General features: G+C 46.9%; 1 protein-coding gene across 5 annotated transcripts in view; it reads right to left on the minus strand.

Annotated features, from left to right (window-relative positions):
* Nucleotides 1-23,696, minus strand: part of LOC144829208 (aromatic-L-amino-acid decarboxylase-like) — an 833,710-nt gene that overhangs the window by 177,335 nt on the left and 632,679 nt on the right. For all 5 annotated transcript variants that reach the window (XM_078688114.1, XM_078688115.1, XM_078688113.1 and 2 more), the window contains one exon: nt 5,940-6,034. In XM_078688114.1, coding sequence (XP_078544240.1) covers nt 5,940-6,034 — 95 coding nt within the window. The remainder of the gene's footprint in view (nt 1-5,939; nt 6,035-23,696) is intronic.

Here is a 23,696-nt window from a genome sequence, read left to right on the forward strand (position 1 = left end):
GCTCTTTGGTTGGGCAGAAACATGTCGGCCTATTGAGGGATGGATTAGAAACATTACTCTCTTTAGGTTCCATCAACGTAAGTGGTTTTACCGTACCTCTGGTCCTCACTATTAAAGGTGATAACTGAGGGACGAGAAGGAATTTTTAATTGAACGGGATCCTGATTTTTGTCATGTAGGTTTTATGTAAGAACTCCCTCTTTGCACCAGTAGTCTTCGTAGAGTTTGAGCCCTCCTTGGTAGTACCATCTTTCCAGGGTGGGGAGAGGATGCCTCCAATAAAGCATGACAAAATATTGTGTGTGAGGCATCCTCTTCCACTAAGTATAGCCTTTTAGACCTACTGAGACTTCACATGGCTCACAGGATCTAGATTTCCACAATCAACCACGTTTTTATTGCTTATTGCATTAATATTGGCAACCTACCTATTTTGTGTTTATTGTTTCGTCATGGGGACAGTAGTGTTGCCTCATCTTCCCCTGACTCTCCCTTTTTTGGTTTTTGTTAAGAATTTTGCATCCAGGCTATTTTTGCCACATTCTTTCTATGGTTGGACCTATTCACTTTTTCCTGGAACTCAGATTCTTCCAGCGGGGCAAGGCTGCTGTAGATAAGATGGACTCCATGAGGCCTGATACCATCTCTGTGAGGTCCAACTGAATTAGATTTGGTGTTGCAGAAAAGTTCAGATGTGTAGCAACCTGAATCTGCGGCCTAGCACAGATGCACATTCTTCAGATAGCCTTGGCAGTTTGTTAATGATCATATGGGGGTCTTTGAGCCAAAAAGTTTCAAGTCCCAGGTTCCAGGAAGTGTTAGGAGGAGTAGACTTTGACACCAGTCAAGGGTTCAGGACCTGGGGAACAGCACTTGGGAGGCAAGACTCACTCCAGCAGAGGCCAGCAGCATGGTCCAGGGTATGTTCAGTTGGAACTAGTCAGCTGGGCAGCTGAAGGAAGGGCCTATTGTAGCTTATTGTGTCCCAGTAGCTTGCTCAGGAGCTCAGCATTTACTGTATGTTCTGCTGCAAACAATCCCACAATGCACTTCTCTGCCTACAACCAAGCTAGCAGAGCCCTTCCTGTCCTGTGCAGAACTGTTCCTGTCCTAGTGGCGTATCCAGTGAAATGAGAAGCCCCATCTCTATGGTCACTCTCGCTCAATTCTGGGGACAGTTCCTCTCCCCTGGGACTGGTGCCCGTCTGACTGCAGGAACAAATGAGGGCCCTGCCCAGATGTCAGATAAAATTTGCTTGTGACAGGATAGGCCTCTGTGAAGTTAATCAAGTTCCTAGGCGCAACCCAGATGTTCATCCTGCCAGAACCCTAAACATGTTCCTGGGCATTGCCTAAGACACATCATTAAGGAGGGGGCTATTCAGCTGCCACATGGCAGTTGGAGCCGCCAAGCCAATGGGGTCTCCTGAGGTTTAAGGCAGGGGAAAAGTAACTTTTAAAAGTACCTTTTCCAAAACATTTATTACAAATCCAACTTCACAAGTGAATTGGACTTGTAAACATTTAAAAAAATGTAATAATTAAATTTTTAGTTGTTTCCTAGCTAGATGGTATAGTCAACCCTGATATAGTGAAAGTAGCTTTGAGGCCTTTTCTCTGTAAAGATTTAACATACATGTTTACATGCCCAAGATTTAAATGCCATGCACTCTGCTTTATGTAATGTAATGTATGTATACTTGTAAAGCGAACTGTTACCTCGTTACGTGGCGTCCTGGCGCTGTATACCGCTGGGGAACCCGTCCTGGCTTTCCCTGTGAGAGGGCACCCCAAGGTGAAGCCAGGCATCCCCGGCGTTGCAAGGTCCGTTGTGGAGATTAAGCAAGCTATTGCCCAGAGTTGCAGAGTGTGATCCATGGTTAGCGTAGGCACCTAAGTGAGAATTATCGAGTCCGCGGACATTGACCAAAGACCCTGCCGCGTCGGGAATTGAACCCTGGTCCCACGCCGACCTCTGCTTCAGGGTATGCCGCTTCTAACCAGTGAGCCACACTTCTCCACTTGGACACTAAGCCTACTTATGGATGACTTACTAATATTTAAAAGGAAGGTTTAGACCTCTCAGAAGGAGTTATTTTGACAGGTCAAATTTGCAGTTTAAAACTTAACAGCCAGGCTACAAAAGGTAGGCTTGCAGGCATGGTTACACTGTCATTGTAGTAGTTGGCACAATGTGTGCTGCAGTCCACTCATGATATTTAAATTACAGGTCCTATAAATGTACTAGGGTCTTATAGGTAAGTGAATTATGCCAATAAGTATATGCAATTTTATTATATTCAAAGGGGAGCGAAGCGTCTTTACCACTGGTTCACAAACCTATAGCCAGCAAAACAGTGAAAGTAAGAAATCTGGGGGTATACTACACAAAATATGGTCATTTCAGACACCACCTTGTTGTTTCAAAAGACATCACCCACAACTCTCCTATAGTTGTCTACAACATTACGTGAGTTGAGTGTGTAGAATATAACCAACTTTTTGATACCTCTTCATTTAGATTTTTATAGGCAGTCAACAGCTCTCATAGAAGTTATTTAGTGAGAACAGATAAAAAAAATTCCCTTTGTTTTAACTGCTGTTACATCACTGCAAGGAGTGAAAAAAGAATTTTTTTTCATTTATGTGGAATACAAAGGTGGAGAACATGTTCAATGGCTGCTACCCATGTGCTATATCTGGGATCCTTAGGTTGGTCTTCCCACAATATTTTTGCTTTTTACCTCCCCATTTTGCTGTATCTTCTTTTTGGCCATAGGATTCTGAGCACTATACCACTGCTAATTACTGCTAAAGTGCATGTGCTTCTTACCTACATATGTGTGTAATTGGTGTATACCCAATTGACATATTAAATGTACTTGTAAGTCCCCTGTAAAGTGGTATACCATATACCAAGGGCCTGTAAATTAAATTCTACTAGTGAGCTTCAGCACTGATTGGACCCACTACGGAAGTAACATTTTAAACCTGTCTCTGGCCTGTCACTGCAGTGCCTTTTCGTGCAGTTTACTGACACTTTGACTTGGCATTTAAAACTACTTGCAATGCCGTAAACTCTCCCTTTAATACGCTCAAGTTACCCCTAAGGGCGGTCGTAGGTAGCCCTAATGGCAGGGCAGGGTGCTATGTAAGTAAAAGGTGGGACATGCACTGTTGTGGTTTGTTTGTCCTGGTAGTGGCAAAGAGGCTATTTCATTTTCCCTACTGTGAGGCCTACTCCTCTCATAGGTTAGCATTGGGAATTTCCTTAAACCATTTTAAGTGGTAATTCCTGATCAGAGAGGAGTAGTTTTTTGATGTTTCATATGTTTGGAATGGTATTGATAAATCCAAGGTGAGGTTGGATTTAACTTTACTCCTTTAGAAATGCCACTCTTAGAAATTTGACATTTCGCTGCACTTACTGCTCTATGTGCAACTAGTCTGACCTGGGTTGGGCTGGGTGACAGCTACATTTGTGAATTTCTTCTAGACAGCCACCACACAGGTCACTCTACTGCGTCTGCATTCATCTGCATTCGGATGGGTCTTCCTGAACTGGAATGGGTGGAAGGAGCTCACACCCCACTTGGATGGGTAGTGTCCTGTTCACACACAAGGTACTGATAACTCCCCCCCCCCCCCCCCACTATAAGTTAGCAGACAGCACTGGGTTGAAAGGGATCCTTGTTCAAATCATAGAACTCCTTTGAATTCACTCTCTACATCAAATTCACTTTAGGTATAAGTACTGTGGCTCTGACAGGATAAAGTCAGGTCATGCATGGGACTTTTTAACTAGAGGATGCCGGCTCTACATTTGCACATTGTCGGAAGGACTGATGTGCTGTAAGTAGGGACAGCCACTGTGTTACCTGCTCTTGTGTGCTGGCCTGCTTGTTGTTACCTTTTGTTGTGCTACAAGTGTTCTCCAGGGGCTTGTTGGATTGGCTCCTGTTCCTTAATGTCTCAGGGTCACCAAAGACATTTTCCGGTACTGGCAGTGCCGGGCAACTCTGAGTCCAGCAACTGAAACATTTTCATACTCTGTGCTTTACTTCTCTAAATACTAGCACTCCACCTTGTGAGTCTGACGCTGCATGCCCACCACATCCGTGCGCTGTAAGTGGAGACTCCAGATGAGAGTGGCACCTCCACCTGGGTGTTGAGTGGATCAGCTGTATTATCTTTGAACTCGTTGCTTCAGCAACGTGTAGTGCAGCAACTACATCATACCTGCTCCAGCAGCCTTGGGCCATCCAACGCCAGCAATCAGCTTCCCTTCCTCTCAGCACCCAGAGCACGTATGGATTCACAGCAGACCTTGTGGATCCCAACAGCCTCCATGCTCCCATTGACAGGTGGCCAAGTCTGCCTCAGTAGCGGGCCTTGTTGTTCCGGTCAGAGATACAGTGACATTACGATCCAACGTAAGTGTTCTTTTGGCATTGCAGAGTTTGCTGATCTTGCATTTTTGCCTACCTTAAACAAAACGCTTTGAACATGAGTGTCCCTTCGATACTCAAGTACTATTGAATACCGTGATTTTTGGTATTCTTTAATTGTGCATAGCTTGAGAAATGTATATGATATTTTTAGAGTTTTGGTCTCATTTTGCTAATAATAAAGACAACTGTTTTTATAAACACATGTGGAGTCTTTTTGCGGTGTATTCACTGTGCTACTGTGTGTGTGTGTTGCACAAATACTTTACACATTGCCTCTTTAGATAAGCCTGACTGCTCTGTGCCAAGCTACCAGAGAATGAGCACAGTTTATCTTTTAGTGTTACTTATCTTATACTAACTAGAGTGGTGGTTCCTGCCTGACTTTGGTACATACTTCAGCCAACCAGGAATTCCATATCTAACACCATGCCTTCTTCCATGAGATATTTGCTCTGCTCGGAAGTAGATATGTGTGACATCCATTTGCCAAACATGGTGCCTCTTGAAGCAGTGCAGTTGTAGAGAGAAGGCTATAGCTAGAGTGCGTACTTAGCAGGGAGACAGGTATGTTTTGGAGGTGTGGGGATGGGCCGCTACACACCAATTATTTTTGTCGCTTTCACGTAGTCAAGAAGGGTAGCCATGACGGAGGTGAAAGTTATGACTTGGGAACTCTGTAAGGTTATCAGAAGGCTACTGATGTAAAGAAACAAATGTATTTTATATGAGTGCTTCCTGGCTCTTATCACCCTCAAAGCTAGTCCCTGTGATCAATTAAAAGGCAGGGCAATGGAGATGGGGAAATACCATAAAATGATACATGTGTGGGTGTCAGCAAATGGATGTTAAGATGTCTGGGTTCCAATCAAACATAACTCAAGCTTTACCGTAGGTGTCAATGATCTCAATTGAAACCCTCCTGGAAAATAAACCTGTTATTGATACCTATTTATCTACAATTATATGTATTTTCTTTGTCCATGGAAGATGATAGTACTTTTTGAACTTCAGAAATTAACCACCACTCCATATATTTAAACTGAGAAATATTCTAGAGCAACTGCCTAGAGATGCACTTATTCAAATGTGTTTGAAACATGACCAGCTGTGTGACTATTCGGTAGAGAAATTATAACCCATATATCATTTTATTAGGTTGCATGTGGCCCTGTCACGAAAATGACAATTATCGTCAATTATGCAAAAGTGTTTGAAATTTCATTAAGACCTTATAAGATGTGAGTATATTGAGTCTGCTCTGTAAAGCGAAATCCCAGATTCTTTTCACAACAAGGCTATAAAATAAAGCAGTACTGAAAAGGTTAGTGGTAGTTTACTATTTTAATTTTAACAATATAAAGGTGTGCTTGGTAGCACAAGATTTCTACCAATAGTTTTATTATTACTATAATTTAAAAGTGGAAGAGGCCTCTATAATAGTCTGTTGGGGCAATTTCAGTAGTCTGAGTTTCACAAAACTATGCTTACCTCAACTCCTTTCATAAAGTGCCTGAACTCTGGGCACACAAAAGCACTCCCAGCATATGCAGCATCAATATGCAACCAGATATTCTCTTCTTTGCCTGCAATATAATAAATATATATTAGTTAAGCTCGTGAAATATGAACATTTTTAGTTGGTATGCTGTATTCTTTGTTGCTCTATTCTATCTTGTCTAGTTAAGATAACTCTGCTGCAAACCTTGCCTACACTGTCAGCTGAAGGCACATTTGTCTTTCCCATCACAACTGGACAAAGTGTTTGGATTTGTTTTTGACTGCGATACAAAAAACCCTTTATGAAGGGTTCAACCCACATTGTTCTGATGGGGCTGACAGTGGTCCAACTTGCATTATTGATTAGATCTGATAACCATAGAGAAATTGTATGATATACAGTGAGGTGGGCATGACCTGCCATATATGTCAGGAATTGTGTACCTATCTTTTAGTAGCTGCTTCTCCTATGTTTGACACACTTCAGTTTAGCATTCTGGCCTTACTGTGCTTACTTCTTAAAGATCAGACGTCACACTGTATGCACACAAGACATTTAGATTATGAGACTGTTCATTAATTTATGGTATTTCAATTCAAATCTGGCCCGAGGAAATCCACGATGCACAATGAAAATGAAAAAAACGTGCTTCTCTACAGAGAACAATAGCAGAAAATCCCATCAAGATAATTATTGTCTCCTGTGAATGTGAACACCTCTTTGATAGTGTTATTCCATCATGGTACATTTGGATGTGTTAATTATGTTTCGGATTGTACAAGCAACGAAACACACCTTTCTGCATTTTAAAGCATGATCTTAGTTGTTGTGAATTGTGGATGCTCTGTGTACTGACTCAAGACAACTACTTCTTCATATAATGGAATATACATGACAAGCCAAAGTTTAATGCATCTTCATAAACTTTTTAAGCACCATTATTTGCATCAATCTTTCCAACTACAAATGATAGGCCAGACTGGTATAAAATTTTAGTTTTAGAATTGGGGGTCTCTAGTTGGCACAGGTAGGTACTTGTGACAAATAGGGACACTTTCCTCTAGTCAGGATAAGGGGATTGCACTCCTAAAATAACCCCTGCTCACCCCCTTGGTAGCTTGGCACGAGCAGCAAGGATTTATAGCAGAGGCGCTGTAAGTTAAGCATTTAAGAACACATACAGTAACCCAGTGATAACACTACAAATGGACACCACACAAGGTTTTATATAAAAAAATAAGTATACTTTATATAGAGTTACCACAAGACCAATAAACGACAATAACAATCCACAGTACTATTAGATTTCAAGAGTTCTTGTAAAAAGGCTTAAATCAAGGTTCTGTGCGAGTCGGTAGCTTGGTCCGGCTACAGCGTTGTTGAAAATAACACAGAGTCTAGCAAATCCAGCAGACCGCTTCGGTACGGGCCCACTCAAATGTCGAAAGACTCAGTCACAGTGCCTTTTACTTGAGGCGGCCGGCACGGATGTGTGAACTGGTTCCGGTGTTCGTCGCGGTGCATAAAGGAAGCATTTCAGGACGCGTTGTCCCTCGATGCGGTGCAGGCAGCGGCCTGTTGACAGAGTCGGTGGATCCAAGGCTTGCGTTGCAGGGTGAGACGGTGCTCCGATGCGGTGCTTGCAGCTTGCCGTTCGGCGACAGAGCTGGAGTTCGGGAGCTGGCGTCGATCAGTCCGGACAGTGGTGCGAGTCGGGCAGAGCGCCGCGAAGCGCGCGAGGCGGTGCCCAACTCCGGTGCGGTCACGGGACTCGGAGTCAGCAGCAGGGACCTCTTCGGTCAGACCAGTAAGATTCGGTGTAGCGAGGCATTGCACGTCGCGGTGTCTACCAGTCACGGTGCAGGCTACTGCTCGGTGATGGTCTCAGGACGGAGTCGGTGAGCGCAGAGCTTGCGTTGTTCGAGGTGGACGTTGCTTGATGCGGTGCCTACAGGACACCGGGCCGGTTGTGAGAGTCGGTCACAGCTCCCTGCCTCTGTAGCCACTTGTTTCCAGCAGCAATTCACAAAGTCTGGTGAAGTCCACTGGTCATGGGACTTCGGTCAGGGTGCAAGCTCTCTTCCAAGCCCTTGAAGATATTTGCACAAGTTGAAAGAAAAGTCCACAGAGTTCTTTCTCCTCTCTTTGGCAGTCAGGCAACCACTGCAGGCCAATCCCCACAAGCAGCACTTCAGCTTGGGAATAGTCTCTCCTCAGTTTCTTCAGGTTCCTTCTCCTCAGCAGAGGTTTCGTCTTGTAAGTCCAGAAGTGATCTAATTTCTTGGGATCAGGGTCCCAATACTTGTACCCCAAAATCCTTTGTTCTCTGAGGGGAGAGGGGCCTGTGCCTAGTTCAAGCCAGTTCTGAAGCACTCTGTTTACCAGACTTCTCCTTTGCTTACACAGTGCAGGGCAGGCACATGAGACGCCCCACAGGAGGTGGAGCCAGCATTGTGGAAGGGAAGTACAGTCCTGGAGCACTTTGTTGACAGTCATCCTTCTCTTCTTTCAGTGTGCAGGGCAGAGACATCAGACACACCGCAGGCGGTGGAGCCAGCATTGTAGAGGGAAGGCCCAGCCCTATTCAGGTCCCAGGTGCAACCCCTCCCTCCCTCCCATCTAGATGCAGATCTCCCAAATCACCACCGGGCTTCCCCAGCCTGTCTCTTGGAATCCCCCAGCCCTGTCACTCACAAAACCAGATGAAGGAATACACAACCTCGCAGAGGCAGGCTCAACCGGTTAGGCAAGCAAATACCTCGTTTCTAAAAGTGGTATTTGCAAACACAGAATATTAAAATAAACTTCACTAAAAGATGTATTTTATTATTCTGAGTCCAGGCATACAAAACTCGAATTTCTACCATGTTCCCTGAGTCTGCTAGGATTATAAACATGGAATAATCCAGCAGCCCATTCTGGCCTATTGAGAAGAGGTATCCTTGCAATAGTGAACAATGAAAATGGCTGTAATTCGCTATTAGGACATGCCACACACATCAGGGCTAGTCCTACCTTGTACTTACAATGCACCCTGCCCGTGGGCCTACCATAGGGTTGACTAATATGAAGTCAAGGGAATGTTTAGGGACTGGCAAGTGGGTGCACTTTCCCAGTCAGCATGACAGTACCAGACTGCACACAGGCTCTGCAATGGCAGACCTTAGACACATTTTAGAAGGCCGCTTCTGTGGATGGCACAACCAGTGCTCCAAGCCCCCTAGCGGCATTTGGATTTACACGCCCTGGGCACACTCAGTGCACTGTACTAGGGTCTGACAAGTAAACCAAATATCCAATCATGGAACCACTAATCAATACATATATTAATTTATAATAGGGAGAGCATATGCACTTTAGCACTGATCAGCAGTGGAAAAGTGCCCAGAGTCATAAAACAGCCAACAACAGGTCAGGAAAAATATAGTAGGAAGGCAAAAAGTTCAGGTATGACCCTGCAGAAAGGGCCAAGTCCAACACAACCCCCTTCCAGCCAAAACACAGGGTAGACCAATCACTACCTTGATGGGCTTCTCTGCTTTGGGCGATAGAACATGGACCTGGCCCGCAACAGCAGGGACACATTCCAGTTCTACACCAATCTGAACCCCTTTCAATTCCTCTGGCCCTACTCTCAGGGTTCACCAAGCTAATCCCTGGGGAACACTCCGCTTCACCTGTGGACACCACCTGTGCAGCATCTAACCTTAACTTGCTCACAGGTGTGTCCCAACAGACAGACTGCAAGCCTCAGTGGCCACTGACGGTAGTCAGGGATGAGACCCAGGCCTTATGCCTCTCAGGGCTCTCAAACCTCTGTGGCATCCGAGAGCTGGGGCAGTAGCCCCAGTTGCTTGGCACCCTTTGTCCACTCTCCCTCCTGTCAGGTCAGGAATGACATCCTGGCACTGACCCACCAGCCCCAGACCTGTACCCGGCGGCTGGACCAGAGACTGGGGTGGGCTCTCCCACACCCGGTCCTCTTTCTTGGGGCTCTGTACCCTCCCACCTGGAGCGGTACCCCCTTATAGAGTTGTCAGGGAACCTGTGGCAGGTGTACTGCACAATTCTCCCACCAGTTCAGGGGTTCTATCCTGCAACTGTGCTAACAGGTCAGCGGGGATACCCTGAACATGGACCTCCAACCTAGGGTCTAAACCCTCAGACTGCACCGGGGCCAGAGGCGAGGACTCCCTCCCTCTGCACCCCCTTCCAGAACACAGCACTCTCCCCACTGGAGTGTACCCCTAGAAGCTACCTCGGTCAGGACACTGATTACAGTTGCCCCTTCCTCCAGGTCAGACAACACCTGAAACTGCCTCTCCAACCTAGGGTCTAAACCCTCAGGCTGCACCGGGGTCAGAGGCGAGGACTCCCTCCCTCTGCACCCCCTTCCAGATGGCTATACCTCCCCACCTGGAGTGCTACACCAAGAAGACAGACTGGTAGGGACACTGTTTACAGATGTCCCTCCCTCCAGGTCAGGTAACCCCTGTACCCGGCTTCCCAACTCAGGGACCAAACCCTGAAGTTGAACCCTTGCCTAGCGCACCAGGACCTCCTTGGGAGCACGTATGCCCCCCCTGAGAGTAACACATAACTCCTGTGTTGTGTGACAGTTTGCCTGGCGCAGATCTCCTGTCCCCTGTCATCTGACAGTGCGCGAAGATCCCCCAGGACAGAGGTGGTGTCACCATGTTCATTCACTGGTGACGCAGCCCTTCTAGCTGGCCCTGACCCACTGGTTCCTCCACTGGGGACTTTTCCCCCTCTCACCCCTCCATCTGGACTTCTGCACCATCCCAACTGGAGCAGCACTGCCAGACACCAGAACTACTGGAGCTCTGCTTACAGAGGCTCCACATTCTCTAGACACTGGGAGATCCTCCTCAATTGGCCTACAAGTACAGCCTAGCCCCCAACCTGATGTTCCCTTAAGAAACCATCCAGGCCCTGAGCCTGGGTTTCGGGTACCTTGGGACAGAACCCACACTCACTCTTCCTCCGAGACAGGACGTGAGACCCTACACCCCTCCCACTACACTGAGACCTAGCTGGGTTACACTGAACCTCTTCCATCACACAGGACTGGAAGTTACCTGAGCCAATCTTGTTGGAATCACTCCCCAATGCTTCTCCAGACCCTCTGGAATCCACCAACAGGTCAGCCTCCAATGTGAGCTCCCTGGAGTCAGAGAACTCACTCTCCAACAAGTTTTGGCATAGCTCTGGAAAACCGGGACTTACAATATGCTCTCCCACAATTGGATCACACCCCCCCACAGGGGTTAACCAAACTATCCTTCACCTCACCATCCAGTGCCTCACACACGTACTCCACACCATTTTTCTGAGTTTGGCTAAACTGTATCTGACTCTCTCTGTCACACAACCCACACTCTTCTGATCGGTCTCCACACTCACATACAGGACTTCAACTTTAGGGGAACGCCTCTCCCTGCACCTCTCATCTAGAGTCAGTAGAGTGTCTCTCCCACCACTAGGACCATGAAACCCTGCACCAGTTACCCTATTCCTCTCAGGGACACTGCGCACTACTGGAGCTACCTTATGTCCTTGAACCTCCTGGTGTATGTTAACCCCTCCAAGTCAGGTGCCACATCTCTGCGTGTGTGTACTACTCCCTCAGCACTAGATAACAGACTATTGCTGCCACCATCTGAGCTGGACTCCACCTCCAACTCAGCAAAGTTCAATCTCTGAGCTACAAACATTTCTTGTTGCTGGGCTGAGACACTCATGACCTCAAGCCTCTCGAGCTCCAAATCAAGCTTCCTCATTATAAAGTCATGCTCAAACTGCATTTTCTTTTCTTCCAGGGCTAATATCCTAGTTTCTAGCTCCACCTCTAGAGTCGTCATCTTGCTTTCAAGCTCCAGTTGTCCACTCAACTCAAGCTTGGCCATCTCCATTTCATGCATCCTGTTTTCTTTCCTGTCTGCCAACTCTTCTGGGGACAGACCTGGGCAGAAACACTGCTACCCAATGGGGAGGTTGCACCCCTCCCTTCTGGACCCAGTGGTCCCTCCAGCTGCTGCTCTGCATCCTCAAATTCAATCTCATTTCCAGGGGCATTCCTTGCCTCGACCCAGGTCCTCAGCGGCTTTTGGAACTGCTCCCTTCTGGAGAGTACGGTCACGGAAATGTTAACATTTTTGCAGAGGCTCCTGAGCTGTTTATTGGTGTAGCTTTCTAGTTTTTCTTCCTCCCAATCACAGTCAATAGATGCAACAGAGGCTGTCTCCTCCACAATGACTGAATCAGGCATGATTTAAAGAAAAGGAGATCTCTGGCAAAAGCAAGTATCAGAAGTACGTGGTTGCGTTATGGTCTGCACTCACTAAGTAGTGTTCACCAATCACTGTACATGAGTCACAAATGCAAATTCGAAATCCCTTCCGCTGACTACCAATGTTAGAATTGGGGGTCTCTAGTTGGCACAGGTAGGTACTTGTGACAAATAGGGACCCTCTCCTCTAGTCAGGATAAGGGGACTACACTCCTAAAATAACCGCTGCTCACCCCCTTGGTAGCTTGGCACGAGCAGCGAGGTTTTATCTCAGCTGCGTTGTAAGTTAAGCATTTGTGACAACATACAGTAACCAAGTGACAACACTACAAATGGACACCACACAATGTTTTATATAAAAAATAAGTATATTTTATATAGAGTTACCACAAGACCAATAAACGACAATAAGAATCCACAGTACTATTAGATTACAAGAGTTCTTGTAAAAAGGCTTAAACCAAGGTTCTGTGTGAGTCGGTAGCCTGGTCCGGCTACAGCGTTGTTCAAAATAACACAGAGTCTAGCAAATCCAGCGGACCGCTTCGGTACAGGCCCACTCAAATGTCGACTGACTCAGTCACAGTACCTTTTTCTTGAGGCGGCCGGCACGGATGTGTGAGCCAGTTCCGGTGTTCGTCGCGGTGCCGAAAGGAAGCATTGCAGGACACGTTGTCCCTCGATGCTGTGCAGGCAGCGGCCCATTGACAGAGTCGGGGGATCCAAGGCTTGCGTTGCAGGGTGAGACGGTGCTTCGATGCGGTGCTTGCAGCTTGCGGTGCGGCGACAGAGCTAGAGTTCGGGAGCTGGCATCCATCAGCAGTCCTGACAGCGGTGCAAGTCGGGCGGTGTATCGCGAATCATGCGAGGCGGTGCCCAACTCCGGTGCGGTCACAGGACTCAAAGTCAGCAGCAGGGACCTCTTTGGTCAGACCAGTACGATTCGGTGTAGCGAGGCACTGCACGTTGCGGTGTCTACCTATTGCGGTGCAGGCTCTAGCTCAGTGACAGCATCAGGACGGAGTCGGTGAGCACAGAGCTTGCGTTGTTCAAGGCAGACTTTGCTTGATGCGGTCCCTACAGGACGCCGGGCCGGTCGTGAGATTTGGTTACAGCTCCGGGCCTCTGTAGCCACTTGTTTCCAGTAGCAATTCACAAAGTTTGGTGAAGTCCACTGGGCCTGGGGCTTCGGTCAGGGGGCAAGCTCTCTTCCAAGCCCTTGCAGATCTTTGCACAAGTTGAAAGTAAAGTCCACAAAGTTCTTTCTCCTCTCTATGGCAGTCAGGCAACCACTGCAGGCCAATCCCCCAAGCAGCACTTCAGCTTGGGAATAGTCTCTCCTCAGTTTCTTCAGGTTCCTTCTCCTCGGCAGAGGTTTCGTCGTGTAAGTCCAGAAGTGATCTAATTTCTTGGGATCAGGGTCCCAATACTTTTACCCTAAAATCCTTTGTTCTCTGGGGGAGAGGGGCCTGTGCCTTGTTCAAGCCAGTTCTGAAGCACTCTCTTTACCAGACTTTTCCTTTCCTTACACGGTGTGGGGCAGGCACATCAGACGCCCCACAGGAGGTGGAGCCAGCATTGTGGATGGCAAGTACAGTCCTGGAGCACTTTGTTGACAGTCTTCCTTCTCTTCTTTCAGTGTGCAGGGCAGAGACATCAGACACACCACAGGAGGTGGAGCCAGCATTGTAGAGAGAAGGGTCAGCCCATTTCAGGTACCAGGTGCAACTCCTCCCTCCCATCTAGATGCAGATCTCCCTATTCACCACCGGGCGGCCCCAGCCTGTCTCTTGGAATCCCCAGCTCTGTCACTCGCAAAACCAGACGAAGGAATACACAACCTAGTAGAGGCAGGCTTAAACGGTTAGGCAAGCAAATACCTACTTTCTAAAAGTGGTATTTGCAAACACAGAATATTAAAATAAACTTCGCTAAAAGATGTATTTTATTATTCTGAATCCAGGCATACAAAACTCGAATTTCTACCATGTTCCCTGAGTCTGCTAGGATTATAAACATGTAATAATCCAGCAGCCCATTCTGCCTATGGAGAACAGGTAGCCGTGAAATAGTGAAAAACAAAAATGGCTGTAATTCCCTAGTAGGACATGCCACACACATCAGGGCTTGCCCTACCTTGTACTTACAATGCACCCTGCCCGTGGGCCTACAATAGGGGTGACTAATATGAAGTCAAGGGAAGGTTTAGGGACTGGCAAGTGGGTGCACTTGCCCAGTCAGCATGACAGTACCAGACTGCACGCTTGCTCTACAATGGCAGACATTAGACACATTTTACAAGGCCTATTCTGTGGGTTGCACCACCAGTGCTGCAAGCCCACTAGCTTCAAGGAACATAGGTCCTAAGCAAATAATAATGTACACAAAATAATTAGAATATAACCAACAATGGGTTACTGTAGCCATCCAGTGTCCAGCCGGACAATGGAGTTTTATTTTTACAATGGAGAAAATAAAGTCAGAAATACTTTGAACAGCATAAATAGTGAGGCACAAGCCTGTACCTTTAAAGAACCGGGAAGTGTGGGGGAATGGGGTATCAATACAGACAATCAAACCAAAAGAGAAATACAGGCAAAGACTATGAGCTTTGGCCACCTGCATTCAGTTTTAAATAACAGCAAGTTTTGACCAAAAATAGATACCACAACAGTTAAGCACAATGAACATTTGTGGTTCAATTTAGAAATGTCGACGTTTAGACCCCTTGCTCATGGTAAACTGGGATCATCATCAGGACTAGAAAATAACATTTGCCTGGTTCAGAACATATTTGTGCCAGTCGGCAGAAGTATCAAAAATTGAGTTTGTGACTTCGAAATAGTCAGAATAAGATCGCCACAGCTCTGTAAGTTGCGATAATGGCTGGAATCAGGAGACAGCAGCGATGTGCCGGGAACCTCACGGCACATCGCTGCTGTCTCCTGATTCCTGCCATCAGGCAACCCTAAGGAGCAAGCCCTATACCTAATCCGGTACGGCACTCAAACAATCCCCAACCTTGGATACAGGAGCGTACTGAGGAGAGCGGCGGCTACCCTCTCCCTCCATTACCTCCAGGACAACCATTCATGTTGTTATCGCTACTTACAGAGCTGTGGCGATCTTATTCCGGATCTTTACCTGATCAGGAATTCAGGCATTTCCTGTAGGAGGTCTCGGTCAGACACAGTCATCTGGTCTAAAAAAGTTGCAAGCTTTACAAAGTCACAAGTAATGTTGTGCCACAGGTGCCTGCTTCCGCTTGAAAACAATTTTTTTCCTGGTCTGGAGTTAAACATTGAGACTTAGAAGGTTTTTTTTTGTAACTGGAGTAACTTTAGTGGGTTGAGCCATGGGTGGCACCCAGCGAAGTTGCTCTGTAGAATCTTCCAGGCTGGTCGTTCAAAAGGTCCGAGCAGACAAAGACACTTTCAATCACTATGAGTCAAAGTAGGCTTCTATGTCAATTCCCCTTCTGGAGATTTTAGGTTCAGATACTAAAAAGGATAACTACAATTTCAAAAACTCACTTATGATGTAGTTTTTCATGACTGTTTTTTTCATGAAATTAATTTGATTCTTTATTTTGAGTAGGCTGGTATTTTAGTCCAGAACGTTTCCAGATTTATTTTACTCAGTCACTTGAAGCAGACAGCTCCATTGGGTGGTCTTGCGAAGAAATGAAGATCAAAATACCTACAAGCAAACTGGCTTCCATGGTTCTCACAGCATGCAGCAGAAGTGCAAGAGACAGAGAGGAACATACACTTCCATTTTCTTCTGGCACATAGCAACATATTGTAATGGAGAAGGCAGGAGTGAATCCAGGCTACCATAGATGTATCAGTGGGGCAAGAATGAGTTTATAAAAGTAGAATGCCCCTAAAATAATCCATAAAGAAATCCCACACACCCCACTCACACTTTCAATTCACTCTCAGCTACTTCATATGCCTATATTTCCATCAGTAGTTTGTTGTTTAAGATGAATAATGGCCTGCGAAATCAATTCAGTTAATCAACTCTCCCTACACACCTCTTCATCAATCACTAAGGTCAGCCGGGTCCATTTCAAAGATATTCTACCGCCTTCCACTAACATTCTTTCAGAATGCTCGATAGGGCAATAGATTCAGTGGGGCTGTCAGGACCTTCTTCTAAAAGGAAGTAGGTGTGAGGAAGTCAATTCAATATCAACTTTACAGGCCACAAAGTCAGGCCATCACTCCTAAACTTTCAAAGCCATAAAACGTGCCCCTTTTGAAACTTGCAAAACGTATTGACAAGGGCCGCTCAACATGCCACCTGGGTATCACTGGTGAAGCATAGCTATATAAATCTAGAGGTCAACTCTGGACTGACTGGACAAAGCAACACCTAATTATACTGGATAAATCAATAATTCACTGTGTAATCAGAACAAATACAGCTAAACTGAACCAGTAAGTTTCATACAGATGTATATATATATAGGTTGTGAGCTAAACAGACCATTTTGTCTTAAATCAAAATTAATATATCACTCACATTATGATCACAAGGTGCAACAAAAGTGTACCAGTAGAAAAAGTGAGTAAACCAAACAGCAGTCGAACCACGACTGAATGGCAGTATTTGGGAAAGTTTGGTCCAGGAGGAGTCTAGATGCAAGCATGTTTTATCTTTGTTTCCTGTTGCCCAATGTGGAATGTGGAGGTTATGGTCAAGACCAGACAAGTTAATAGCAGTAAAAATTGAAGAGAAAGTATGATTTAATATGTTGTTTAGGATGAGGTTAATCAAGAAGAGCAAGGATAAAATAGGTGGCCTTCACAAATGACTGTACCATTCCCGTTGGTGAACTCGGCTTGTTGGATCCCTGTAGGTGCCTTTTTGATAAGCAACTCGCATATTATCATGGTCGCTCTTAATTTCTATCCTGTACATATGTTGATTTAGCCACCACAAGGACCTTAGGTATCACATTCAATGACAGATCTCTCTGCATAATTGACTAAGCTAAATTCTTACTCATGAAACTTTGGTTAATATGTCAATACTCGCGTTTTGGCAACTCCAATTCCTTCTTTAGTCTTTCTCATTTTAATTAGGACCCATTGGAGTTTAAGTTGAAAGTATATTTTGTGCGATCATGTGTCCTTCACTTAGAGCTTAGCTACTTGCCTTTCATAAGTATCTTGTCAATTTATTAAGGGTCTGATTTTGAGATTGGCCACCATGCCACCGCCCCAATCCCACACCGCCAAACCTCACAGCTGGCCGCCTGCCAGTTTACGAGGTACGGTGATGAGGTTTGGCAGTGTTGGAGTGGGGTGGAGGCATGGCAGCCAACACCCCAAACTCATAATCAGGCCCATAGTTATTAATTCATCCAGTATATTAGGTCTAGCTTTGTGAAATGAGTTCACAGTAATGTAGGAGAGTAGGGTCTGCTATCCTATGGTCACACCAAATTTTTGCTTTTTGCTTCACTGGTTTATGACTTAATGTGGCTGTGGCCTGCTAATCAGACCCAGAGCCTGCTGTTCTCTCTCTAAATTAATGCCAATGCACATTAGGTGCATTACGAAATTGGAACTGGTTCACCTTATTGGCCCCTGTAGACGTGTACCCCAGGTACCCAGGGCATAGGTGCTTCCACGGCCTACCAGGGGCTGCAGCATGTATTGTGCCATCCCTGGCCTGGCCTCCATATTTGACACAACTGGCTGATCACTCAGCTGGGGTAAGTCGGTGTAACCACCCATTACCTAGGTATAGTATGCCTATATCTAACCTAAAATGGACACATATGTTCCTATCAGCCACTCCTATAGAAGGCCTCATCAATCCTGGAGGCAGAGTGCTTGGAAATATGTGAGATGGTGCTCTGGCATGAGCTGAGCCTGTCTACAGCTTTCGGAACCAAGTCCGACTGTCATACCATATACTCTTAAGTGCATTATGAACCTCGCGGTCAAATGCTATCTTTGGTTTGGCTTTATCAAAACATGTCGAGTAAGGTGTCATATGAATTGGAATACTACCCCCTCGCCAATTCTCTATTAGTTAAGCTCGTGAAATATGAACATTTTTAGTTGGTATGCTGTATTCTTTGTTGCTCTATTCTATCTTGTCTAGTTAAGATAACTCTGCTGCAAACCTTGCCTACACTGTCAGCTGAAGGCACATTTGTCTTTCCCATCACAACTGGACAAAGTGTTTGGATTTGTTTTTGACTGCGATACAAAAAACCCTTTATGAAGGGTTCAACCCACATTGTTCTGATGGGGCTGACAGTGGTCCAACTTGCATTATTGATTAGATCTGATAACCATAGAGAAATTGTATGATATACAGTGAGGTGGGCATGACCTGCCATATATGTCAGGAATTGTGTACCTATCTTTTAGTAGCTGCTTCTCCTATGTTTGACACACTTCAGTTTAGCATTCTGGCCTTACTGTGCTTACTTCTTAAAGATCAGACGTCACACTGTATGCACACAAGACATTTAGATTATGAGACTGTTCATTAATTTATGGTATTTCAATTCAAATCTGGCCCGAGGAAATCCACGATGCACAATGAAAATGAAAAAAACGTGCTTCTCTACAGAGAACAATAGCAGAAAATCCCATCAAGATAATTATTGTCTCCTGTGAATGTGAACACCTCTTTGATAGTGTTATTCCATCATGGTACATTTGGATGTGTTAATTATGTTTCGGATTGTACAAGCAACGAAACACACCTTTCTGCATTTTAAAGCATGATCTTAGTTGTTGTGAATTGTGGATGCTCTGTGTACTGACTCAAGACAACTACTTCTTCATATAATGGAATATACATGACAAGCCAAAGTTTAATGCATCTTCATAAACTTTTTAAGCACCATTATTTGCATCAATCTTTCCAAGTACAAATGATAGGCCAGACTGGTATAACATTTTAGTTTTAGAATTGGGGGTCTCTAGTTGGCACAGGTAGGTACTTGTGACAAATAGGGACACTTTCCTCTAGTCAGGATAAGGGGATTGCACTCCTAAAATAACCCCTGCTCACCCCCTTGGTAGCTTGGCACGAGCAGCAAGGATTTATAGCAGAGGCGCTGTAAGTTAAGCATTTAAGAACACATACAGTAACCCAGTGATAACACTACAAATGGACACCACACAAGGTTTTATATAAAAAAATAAGTATACTTTATATAGAGTTACCACAAGACCAATAAACGACAATAACAATCCACAGTACTATTAGATTTCAAGAGTTCTTGTAAAAAGGCTTAAATCAAGGTTCTGTGCGAGTCGGTAGCTTGGTCCGGCTACAGCGTTGTTGAAAATAACACAGAGTCTAGCAAATCCAGCAGACCGCTTCGGTACGGGCCCACTCAAATGTCGAAAGACTCAGTCACAGTGCCTTTTACTTGAGGCGGCCGGCACGGATGTGTGAACTGGTTCCGGTGTTCGTCGCGGTGCATAAAGGAAGCATTTCAGGACGCGTTGTCCCTCGATGCGGTGCAGGCAGCGGCCTGTTGACAGAGTCGGTGGATCCAAGGCTTGCGTTGCAGGGTGAGACGGTGCTCCGATGCGGTGCTTGCAGCTTGCCGTTCGGCGACAGAGCTGGAGTTCGGGAGCTGGCGTCGATCAGTCCGGACAGTGGTGCGAGTCGGGCAGAGCGCCGCGAAGCGCGCGAGGCGGTGCCCAACTCCGGTGCGGTCACGGGACTCGGAGTCAGCAGCAGGGACCTCTTCGGTCAGACCAGTAAGATTCGGTGTAGCGAGGCGTTGCACGTCGCGGTGTCTACCAGTCACGGTGCAGGCTACTGCTCGGTGATGGTCTCAGGACGGAGTCGGTGAGCGCAGAGCTTGCGTTGTTCGAGGTGGACGTTGCTTGATGCGGTGCCTACAGGACACCGGGCCGGTTGTGAGAGTCGGTCACAGCTCCCTGCCTCTGTAGCCACTTGTTTCCAGCAGCAATTCACAAAGTCTGGTGAAGTCCACTGGTCATGGGACTTCGGTCAGGGTGCAAGCTCTCTTCCAAGCCCTTGAAGATATTTGCACAAGTTGAAAGAAAAGTCCACAGAGTTCTTTCTCCTCTCTTTGGCAGTCAGGCAACCACTGCAGGCCAATCCCCACAAGCAGCACTTCAGCTTGGGAATAGTCTCTCCTCAGTTTCTTCAGGTTCCTTCTCCTCAGCAGAGGTTTCGTCTTGTAAGTCCAGAAGTGATCTAATTTCTTGGGATCAGGGTCCCAATACTTGTACCCCAAAATCCTTTGTTCTCTGAGGGGAGAGGGGCCTGTGCCTAGTTCAAGCCAGTTCTGAAGCACTCTGTTTACCAGACTTCTCCTTTGCTTACACAGTGCAGGGCAGGCACATGAGACGCCCCACAGGAGGTGGAGCCAGCATTGTGGAAGGGAAGTACAGTCCTGGAGCACTTTGTTGACAGTCATCCTTCTCTTCTTTCAGTGTGCAGGGCAGAGACATCAGACACACCGCAGGAGGTGGAGCCAGCATTGTAGAGGGAAGGCCCAGCCCTATTCAGGTCCCAGGTGCAACCCCTCCCTCCCTCCCATCTAGATGCAGATCTCCCAAATCACCACCGGGCTTCCCCAGCCTGTCTCTTGGAATCCCCCAGCCCTGTCACTCACAAAACCAGATGAAGGAATACACAACCTCGCAGAGGCAGGCTCAACCGGTTAGGCAAGCAAATACCTCGTTTCTAAAAGTGGTATTTGCAAACACAGAATATTAAAATAAACTTCACTAAAAGATGTATTTTATTATTCTGAGTCCAGGCATACAAAACTCGAATTTCTACCATGTTCCCTGAGTCTGCTAGGATTATAAACATGGAATAATCCAGCAGCCCATTCTGGCCTATTGAGAAGAGGTATCCTTGCAATAGTGAACAATGAAAATGGCTGTAATTCGCTATTAGGACATGCCACACACATCAGGGCTAGTCCTACCTTGTACTTACAATGCACCCTGCCCGTGGGCCTACCATAGGGTTGACTAATATGAAGTCAAGGGAATGTTTAGGGACTGGCAAGTGGGTGCACTTTCCCAGTCAGCATGACAGTACCAGACTGCACACAGGCTCTGCAATGGCAGACCTTAGACACATTTTAGAAGGCCGCTTCTGTGGATGGCACAACCAGTGCTCCAAGCCCCCTAGCGGCATTTGGATTTACACGCCCTGGGCACACTCAGTGCACTGTACTAGGGTCTGACAAGTAAACCAAATATCCAATCATGGAACCACTAATCAATAGATATATTTATTTATAATAGGGAGAGCATATGCACTTTAGCACTGATCAGCAGTGGAAAAGTGCCCAGAGTCATAAAACAGCCAACAACAGGTCAGGAAAAATATAGTAGGAAGGCAAAAAGTTCAGGTATGACCCTGCAGAAAGGGCCAAGTCCAACACAACCCCCTTCCAGCCAAAACACAGGGTAGACCAATCACTACCTTGATGGGCTTCTCTGCTTTGGGCGATAGAACATGGACCTGGCCCGCAACAGCAGGGACACATTCCAGTTCTACACCAATCTGAACCCCTTTCAATTCCTCTGGCCCTACTCTCAGGGTTCACCAAGCTAATCCCTGGGGAACACTCCGCTTCACCTGTGGACACCACCTGTGCAGCATCTAACCTTAACTTGCTCACAGGTGTGTCCCAACAGACAGACTGCAAGCCTCAGTGGCCACTGACGGTAGTCAGGGATGAGACCCAGGCCTTATGCCTCTCAGGGCTCTCAAACCTCTGTGGCATCCGAGAGCTGGGGCAGTAGCCCCAGTTGCTTGGCACCCTTTGTCCACTCTCCCTCCTGTCAGGTCAGGAATGACATCCTGGCACTGACCCACCAGCCCCAGACCTGTACCCGGCGGCTGGACCAGAGACTGGGGTGGGCTCTCCCACACCCGGTCCTCTTTCTTGGGGCTCTGTACCCTCCCACCTGGAGCGGTACCCCCTTATAGAGTTGTCAGGGAACCTGTGGCAGGTGTACTGCACAATTCTCCCACCAGTTCAGGGGTTCTATCCTGCAACTGTGCTAACAGGTCAGCGGGGATACCCTGAACATGGACCTCCAACCTAGGGTCTAAACCCTCAGACTGCACCGGGGCCAGAGGCGAGGACTCCCTCCCTCTGCACCCCCTTCCAGAACACAGCACTCTCCCCACTGGAGTGTACCCCTAGAAGCTACCTCGGTCAGGACACTGATTACAGTTGCCCCTTCCTCCAGGTCAGACAACACCTGAAACTGCCTCTCCAACCTAGGGTCTAAACCCTCAGGCTGCACCGGGGTCAGAGGCGAGGACTCCCTCCCTCTGCACCCCCTTCCAGATGGCTATACCTCCCCACCTGGAGTGCTACACCAAGAAGACAGACTGGTAGGGACACTGTTTACAGATGTCCCTCCCTCCAGGTCAGGTAACCCCTGTACCCGGCTTCCCAACTCAGGGACCAAACCCTGAAGTTGAACCCTTGCCTAGCGCACCAGGACCTCCTTGGGAGCACGTATGCCCCCCCTGAGAGTAACACATAACTCCTGTGTTGTGTGACAGTTTGCCTGGCGCAGATCTCCTGTCCCCTGTCATCTGACAGTGCGCGAAGATCCCCCAGGACAGAAGTGGTGTCACCATGTTCATTCACTGGTGACGCAGCCCTTCTAGCTGGCCCTGACCCACTGGTTCCTCCACTGGGGACTTTTCCCCCTCTCACCCCTCCATCTGGACTTCTGCACCATCCCAACTGGAGCAGCACTGCCAGACACCAGAACTACTGGAGCTCTGCTTACAGAGGCTCCACATTCTCTAGACACTGGGAGATCCTCCTCAATTGGCCTACAAGTACAGCCTAGCCCCCAACCTGATGTTCCCTTAAGAAACCATCCAGGCCCTGAGCCTGGGTTTCGGGTACCTTGGGACAGAACCCACACTCACTCTTCCTCCGAGACAGGACGTGAGACCCTACACCCCTCCCACTACACTGAGACCTAGCTGGGTTACACTGAACCTCTTCCATCACACAGGACTGGAAGTTACCTGAGCCAATCTTGTTGGAATCACTCCCCAATGCTTCTCCAGACCCTCTGGAATCCACCAACAGGTCAGCCTCCAATGTGAGCTCCCTGGAGTCAGAGAACTCACTCTCCAACAAGTTTTGGCATAGCTCTGGAAAACCGGGACTTACAATATGCTCTCCCACAATTGGATCACACCCCCCCACAGGGGTTAACCAAACTATCCTTCACCTCACCATCCAGTGCCTCACACACGTACTCCACACCATTTTTCTGAGTTTGGCTAAACTGTATCTGACTCTCTCTGTCACACAACCCACACTCTTCTGATCGGTCTCCACACTCACATACAGGACTTCAACTTTAGGGGAACGCCTCTCCCTGCACCTCTCATCTAGAGTCAGTAGAGTGTCTCTCCC

The sequence above is a fragment of the Lissotriton helveticus genome, chromosome 4_1 (genome assembly GCF_964261635.1).
Source record: "Lissotriton helveticus chromosome 4_1, aLisHel1.1, whole genome shotgun sequence".
Classification (NCBI taxonomy): domain Eukaryota; kingdom Metazoa; phylum Chordata; class Amphibia; order Caudata; family Salamandridae; genus Lissotriton; species Lissotriton helveticus.